The sequence below is a fragment of the Physeter macrocephalus genome, chromosome 9 (assembly GCF_002837175.3).
Source record: "Physeter macrocephalus isolate SW-GA chromosome 9, ASM283717v5, whole genome shotgun sequence".
Classification (NCBI taxonomy): Eukaryota; Metazoa; Chordata; class Mammalia; order Artiodactyla; family Physeteridae; genus Physeter; species Physeter macrocephalus.
Genome location: NC_041222.1, coordinates 64167167 through 64175238, shown reverse-complemented (window position 1 = coordinate 64175238; position 8072 = coordinate 64167167). Strand labels below are relative to the sequence as shown.

Genomic DNA, 8072 nt, shown 5'->3' with positions numbered 1-8072 from the left:
GGTTGCTTGGTTATTTTTGTACACATGGGTAACAGACTGTGAGCAGCTTGAGGGCAGGTCTTATATCTTATTCACCTCTTTATCCCCTGGTCTAGCGCAATGCCTGGCACAAAGTAGGTGCTTAATAAATAGCTGAATAAATGATTTCTAAGCTAATATTTTTATCTTTCATTAATTGAGTCAGTGGAAAACTATTACTTGAGCACCTATTTATGTACCAGATACTAGACAAAGCTGTGAGTGGACAAACAGGCATGAATCCTTCCCCAGGCCTTATAGTCTAATTGAAACTGGTGAAGTAACTTCCACTCTTGACGATTGACACCATTATTTTAACCTTAGGGATGTCGGACAACACTACTACCAAACCTCAGTTTCCTCACATTCAATTTAGTGGTTGGACAAAATAATCTGAAGATTATTTAAGTTCTAAACTTATTGTAAAGGGTATGAAATGTATAAAGCATTATGTAAATTAAGTTTTAAAATTATAAAACATTTTTAAAAATTTGAATACTGCCCCAAATGGATGTTCTCCCCAATTCAAAAAGCAAATGGATACATGCACATCATTATACAAACCACATAAAGAATCCAGCAACTCTAGCACTGTTGTATTGTTATATCAGATCTCTACTGTATAATGTAACTTCTTTGAGGGCACATTTTACATTTGGTATCCTCTAATAGCATCTAGCACTTTTTAAAAAATAGGATTCGATAAATGAATTAATGCAATGGAAACACCTTAAGAATCACCAAGAATTCCAACCTGATTGGCCAATGGCATTTAGGAGATTCAAGAATCCCATGAAATTGTATTCAAAACTGTGTCTGTAGGCCATTTTGCAGAGTTCTTTGGTTTTATCAGGGTCTCAAAGAGATCTACCATCCAAAATGATTCCTTCACTCAGTATATATTAATTGAATATCAACTACTTGACAAGCATTGTACCATGGTTTAGGCTTAGAATCTAAAACTTTTTTTTAATAAATAATGACTATTGATTGTATCAAATCTTTACAAGATGTGCTTTCTCACACTCACACCATTAAAAATAATGCATATTCTATTAAACATATTTACATCTTAAATCATCATCAGATACTACGTAGTTATTTAATATGATATTTGCTGGTAAAATGTACTTTAGAAATACTGATGTATTTTTATCTGGCTCCATGGAAAAGGCTTCATGATGATAGAACCAATAGGGCTTATGTGTATAACAGACAGACAGACAGAGAGGTATATAAACACACACACACATACACATAATTTAAGAAATCCATAGTAAATCATGCTGTTCAAATTGTTTAAACCATCTCTAATTCATCAATTATTTTATACCACAGCTGGGTTTCCATTTATTCCTGACAATAGAATAGAGCTACCGTCCTTTAAAAAATAAATGATGACATATAAAGAAAACTTCATAAAACTGTTTTGTTCACAGGGACTTTCCACTGACTGAAATAAATAGCTTTCAAATTCTCTAGATGAAGAACAAAAGTAATTTTAAAATCTCAAGAAAACCTCTAAAATTTAATGACAATTTTCCCCCTTTGGAAACATTTTATCTCTCCTCAATGCAGCAAGCATTATCTATCTAGAGTCAATCAATATTTATATGAGCAGCTATTTAAGTTTTCAGAATAAAATTATTTTTACCTTTGAGAATGGCTGCTATATTCCTGCCACAAACATTTGGAAAGGGATATTTCCCCAGATACAAGCATAACCATACTTAAAGATATAAATCCTCATCCACAGTAGATGTTCTCTTTATAATATGAAAATTCAATATAGCGTGATCCAAGATGACCATTTCAAAAAATGGTTACCTTATACTATTAGGAAACCATTTGTTTATGATTCCTATACTCTACCAGAACTTAGTTGCAATTAGTGATAGTGGCCAGGAGATGGAGCATTCTCATTTCCTAAGATTTACTTCATAGGCCTTTGTGTATCTCACCATGTTTACTTTAAAGAGAAATGTTTTATTAACAGCACTCATCACAAATGGCAGATATGAATGAAAAATAAGACATTCAGAAAAAAATAAGGTATTAAATTTCTCAAAAATTTAACTTACAACTAATCACTTATATGTGAATAAAATACTTTAAAATACTTTGAATAAGCTTTTTCTCTCCTATGTACAAGAAACAGGAGAAAAAAAAGTTTAAAATAATAATTATTTAGAATTACTTCAGTTTTTCAATTATTCCTTCTGCTTCATTTTATATAACGCTGGACTGCTTTATAATGTATGTTTTAATTATAAACTCCATTTTTTCAATGAAATAAAAACAAGTATAGTTTTAAAATAAGAATTTTATAACTGGTATCTTAGAGAAAAAATTCATTACAGTAAACATATTCCCTGAAATGGCTTTATTCAAGGCACAAAGAATGTTTAAATGTTTCTTTCACTTAATAAATGCTAAAGAAGAGTCTTTAGATCTCAAATCTATTATACTGCTCGTAAAAAAAAAAGCATTTTTAAAGCCCAGTAATCCACTCCCATACATAGTGAACACATTAACAGATGTGGGTATGTGTGGGTGTGAGGGTTATATTGCATGCTTCTAGAAATATTCCAAAACGGGAGGTAGGCAGATGCATTACATGTTGTTCTGATTTGGCCTTGAATACAGTCTGCCACCAGTTGCTGAATCTTTGATGGGAAGGTAAGAAGAATCCCTAATCATCCCTGAAAAGGCATAATCCAAAGCTGGCCGAAAAGGCAATGCTGGTGCCAACCCAGGAGTTAGGTAGGGAGACATGAAACCAGACAGCCCTCTTCCTGGAGAGGAATATGCCAGCCGTAATGGACTGATACCTAGCCTAGGATTTAAGCTGTAGAGACTTGAATCACCTCCATAAGAAGCAGAAGTACTGTGAAGGGGAGAGAAAGCTGATTTATTTCCTAGAGTTCCAAAACCAATTCCAGCTAAACTTAAATTCGAAGCTCTCTGAAAAGCTGTATTTTCCAAAGCTCCTGAGCTTGCTAGGTCCCTGGTGTCTGGTTTGTGTTCTTTCCCATTTAGGACCTGTTCAATGGCTTGGACCACATCCCCTTTGCAGAACTGTAGAATGCCTTCTAGACGGCTGCGTCTATAACTTGGGAAAATCTTGGTAAGGATATCAAGAGGGTCTCTTGGTCTAGAGGACACAGTGGGAAGGCTGACTGTGGTATCAGTGAAGTCTCTGGCCCACTCACTTTCATTTCCTGATTCCAAATCAGAGGATGACAGGGACCTGGGACTCTCTTCACCTCCTGACTGCTCCCCAGGATGAGGAGACTGAATGCTATCATCCTTGTTTGGGTTTTCTGAAATAGATGACCTGACGTTTTGTTTTCCAGTGACATCATTAGACTTAGGAGATGATCTCAGGGTAAATTGATGGGATTTAGACACCAGTTCTTCTTGTCCACTCTGGCATGAGTCACATTTACTCTCTTTTCGTCCTGGGGAAGAGGAAAAAAAGGAATGAAATAAAGGGAAAACTTCCAAGAACACAGTACTGCCCACTCAAAATTAATGCTGGATAAAATAACTTGTTTACTCATAGTATATCAATAATACTTACTAATCACTGTAAGAGATTTTAATGAACAAGAATTATAAAAGATCATTTGGAAATGCAGGTGTTCTAACAGTGGGAAAATGCTATTTATTATGTCATTTCAGGATCACAAAATTATATAATATACAAATGCTGTAGTTATTTAGGAATCAGAAGATGAAAGTCTATGGTTACCCCCAAACTGTTAACACCAATATTTCACACTATTTGCCCATTTGGTGATTCAAGATTTTCCTAAATGTTACCCAAGTTTTGTTGTTATCCGCGGGAGGGTTTTTTTCCGACAACGACACTATGCAAAAAGAACTAAATAGAACAATTGTTTAGATAAGAAATCAGAAGAAGGAACAATCTTAGTACGAAAATGAATATTCTATTTAGTCACTAATGCTAAATTTCAACAACTATTTTTTTAATGCTCACATTTCAGGTTCCAATTAAGTTACTTGAATAATGTGAGAAAATAACAAAATTGTTGATTTCATTTCAAAACTAAACCAATAATGCCAACAGCTGTACCAATCTCAAATCATACTAGAGCTTCATGTTTCATTTTATGTGACAGACAATACAAAGTTGGTATTTTTTCATAATCCTCTGTGAAATATGGACTTTCTTTTTAAATCTCTAGGAAATATCAATAAAATAGTTTACAATCAAATTGTTTCTAAAATAAAATTATTAACTGCACTATTTTCACTATTGCAATGTGTATATTTTCAAAGTGTCTTGTAAAAAAACATTTTGGTCGTATGCTTTAAATCACAACTCCCTTCCAATATTAAGGGCAATTTTCCAAAAATGTTTTTACACAAAAACCTGATTTTCTACCTCAACATGTTGAGTATATGAATATTAATGAAACAATACCATCTTTAAAAACCTTTTGCAAGGCTAATGCCAGGAAAATAATAACAAATAACTTTTATGTTGGTTTACATTTCCTATAGATATATTTTATCTCTATTTCCATTAAAAAGAGTAAAATGTCAATGGGGTACTCAGAGTTTTACTGTCAAACTTTCGTTTTGTACAATGTTTATGAATGTAACAAAACATACATTGCCTAAAGCAGTGATTTGCAAACATGATTTGCAATACTGTGTTTTCTCAAGGAGCGGTTCTACATACTAAACAAATATCTACAGTATATTTTAAAATTAAACTGTGTACAATTTAACACTTTGAGGGTTAAAATGCTGTCATTACATCAAACATATGACAAAAGGTGCTGCTCCTGCAAAAGCACAAAGACTCTAGTATTTTCACCTTAAATAAAACAATAAAACCTATCTAATGAAGTAGATTAGCCTTGGTCTGCCATTCCATTTTATTTATATATGATTCACCACATATGACCCCCTGAACATGTAAGGTATCAAAATTTCACCTCTACAGGAATTTATGCATAAAATAATTTTTGTTATTACATTGTATTTATGGAATACAATATCATGTAATGAAATACTGATTGCATAAGATTATCTAGAAATAAGCTGTCTTTAAAATACTGTGATATCATTTACATCACCTCTGTTCCCTCAACTCCTATAGCTGGTTTTACTTTACTTTTATCATTGTATGCTATGTCTTGTACGGTAGTTTTGGGACACACATAGTTTTCCTTCTTACGAATATAATGTTCTTTTGTGTAAGAAAATCTTATTCGCCTCTGCATCACTGTTAGTCTTGGTCTAGTGAATAAATAGACTACTACAGTTCATGGACATTGTATAAGAGGAGGCAGTTAGTTTGGAAACAGCTTTTCAAAAAAGAAAGTCAACTGAGGCAAACAATAAAATAAAATAATTGACCCCATAAAACAGCACCCACCCCCCAAAAATCACATAAATAAATCAATGCCTAGCAGAGAGCTGTCAGTCAAATCTCACTGTCAATTTAGTTTGCAGAATTTTAATTTTTACTTCTTTTTATAGCAGTTTTGCTTAACAGCTTCGTTCTCCAGCCCTCTTTCATTTTTCATGAGAAATATTTAAAGTCCATTTTCTCCACTGACATAGACTAGAACATGGACAAAAAGGTGACACAGGTGAAAATAAAATCATATAAGCCTTATTTAAGTAGAGAGAGACTCTTTTCAAAAGCACAAAAGTACATGCTGTGATCTGTTAAGAGCTGCAATTTTCACAATTCAAGGAAGTGTTCTAATTAATAACTTACTATATCATTATCTTATAATTTCATATGATACAACCAGTCTCAGATTTATACAAAAATACCAAAATGACATTTTCAGTGACCTACTTGTAGGACTATGAAATTCACTAAAATACAGTGAGATTTACATTAGCATGAAAAGTTAAGTTGGGATAACCCTAGTCAAAAAGAAAATCTTTTCTACCTAACGCAGGTGGTGAAGACAATTTGCAGTCAATAAATGCGAGAAAAAAAAAACTTCTTGGATAAGAAATCGCTAAGGATAAGATCCCCAAGGATAAGAAATTCTTGGACTTTGAAATTCATACCAATGTTTTTACAATCCTGATTTTAGAAAACCTAAATTTCTTTCCTATGAGAAGAGGTGAAACTACAAATGTTAGAGTTTTCTACACTTTTGGAGGCTGAAAAGCAGTTGAAGAAACCTGATTTTAGAAAACCTAAATTTCTTTCCTATGAGAAGAGGTGAAACTGCAAATGTTAGAGTTTTCTACACTTTTGGAGGCTGAAAAGCAGTTGAAGAAAAGGGATAGAATGCTTAAAAATTTTAAGGGAAGGGAGTAAAAATGCTTTGGTAGATTTCAGTCTCTTCACCACTTCTAGTTGGTTTGTCCCAAAGGTTTGTCCCATACTGTACTCTCAACCATAAGTGAGTTTTCCATGCAAGATCAGATGAACTCTGGTTTTACAACTGAAAATAGTACAGAGCAAGCTCAAAACGTAGCTCCTCTCATTAAGCTTTTCACTCAATGCCTGCTCTCTACTCTCACAGAGAAAGTCATAGCAACTCGGGCACAAACTCCATTCCTAGAATGAGTTCCTCAACTGATCACTTGCACTTCACTTTTTCATTTCTTTATCCTATCCCCTAAGCTTCAGGTCCTAAGGGAACAGAAAGCCCTTCTGAAGTGAATGTGTCAGGTCTCTAACACCCTTACTAATATTCATATTGCAGAGCAGTTTCCCAGAACTTAAATGCTTCTTTTAAACAACTTTTCTTGCCCTCCTCCATGCCAGGGCTGCTTATTTCAAAGATTTTTTTCTTCAAAACAACCATTTTTCTTTTGCAAAGAACAAACGTTAAGATCTACTCACCTTGTTTTTCCTCTGTATAATCTGTCTGGAAAATCTCGAAAGTAGGAGTCGCCAGACCACTAGCCTGCCTCGAGGCACTCAGTCCCAGTGCACTCACCGTCGCAGGGCCGCTTGCTGTGGTCTGGGGATACTCCGTTCTGTTGCTGCCTCCTCCGGATGATCGACCCCCGGGCCCTGAGGGTCCAGGGTACAGAAGCCTCTGCAGCGCCCGGGCTTCGCTCTCCTCCTGGGCCTGCTGCCTGCGCAGCGCCACCTGTGCGGCCATGACGCGCTGGCGCTCGGCGATCAGGGTGCACTTGGCACACGCGCAGTCCCGCCAGCGGCAGAAGCGCTTGTGGCCCTTGAGGGCTGACACGACTCCGTGGTTGCGACAACGGGCGCACTTGGGTGTCCGTGGGTAGCCGCAGGCCACGGCGCCCAGCCCCCTTTCCACTCCGGCAGGCGGCGGGCAGCCTCCGCTTCCCGCGGTGGCGGCTGCGGCTGCCCGCAGAAAGAGGCTGGACGGGCGCAGGAAAGTTGGAGGAACAGGTATCCCCGGGGGTACCGGTAACGCTGGAGACTGTGGCAGAGCGGCCGCTGCCACCAGCCCCGGGGCCAGGTGGGGTGGGCCGCTGCCGCTTTGGTCTCTACTGCCACACTGTGACTGCTCCATTTCCGAGAAGTGTCTCGTGAGGGCTCGCCACAAAAGAGTGCGCTGTCCACAGCTAACCCTGCTGGGATGCGAGGGCCGAGAGGACCAGCCTTGGTCCCGCTGCTTCCCACCCCCACACCGACAGAGTCTGGCACAATTCCCGTGAAGAACTGGCGACAACCGATCCCCACAGCTGGAAGCTCTAAGAGGCGCAGATGCCACTGAGCCTCTTAGAGTCCTGGGGCGCTAAATTAATGCCCTGTGCTCCGCGCGCCTTCGCCTTCGGAGCAGGAGAAAGCAAGACTACAGAGGCTACCCCGCCCACCGGGTCTGCTGGCCTAGGGCTGAAAACCCGGGGAGGGAGGGCCAGGGGCGGAGAGTGGGGACCTGACCGTCTGGGAGGAGGGGCAGTGGGAGACAAAAGAAACTGTCCCTTCAGACACACACACACACACCCCTTTCTCCCACCTGCTTCCACACACACACACAGACACACACACACACAGACACACACACACCCCTTTCTCCCACCTGCTTACACACACACCCACCCCCCCACACACTCCCCTT

At 38.1% G+C, this 8072-nt stretch overlaps 1 protein-coding gene across 1 annotated transcript; it reads right to left on the bottom strand.

Annotated features, from left to right (window-relative positions):
• Window positions 1–2631: 2631 nt before the first annotated feature.
• DMRTA1 (DMRT like family A1) lies at window positions 2632–7796 on the bottom strand. Its single transcript, XM_007108479.1, has 2 exons — window positions 6872–7796; window positions 2632–3479 (listed from the first exon to the last, which is right to left on the bottom strand). The coding sequence occupies exons 1-2, from the start codon at window positions 7521–7523 to the stop codon at window positions 2632–2634; spliced, it is 1500 nt and encodes a 499-aa protein (XP_007108541.1). The 5' UTR covers window positions 7524–7796.
• Between the last annotated feature and the right edge of the window lie 276 nt (window positions 7797–8072).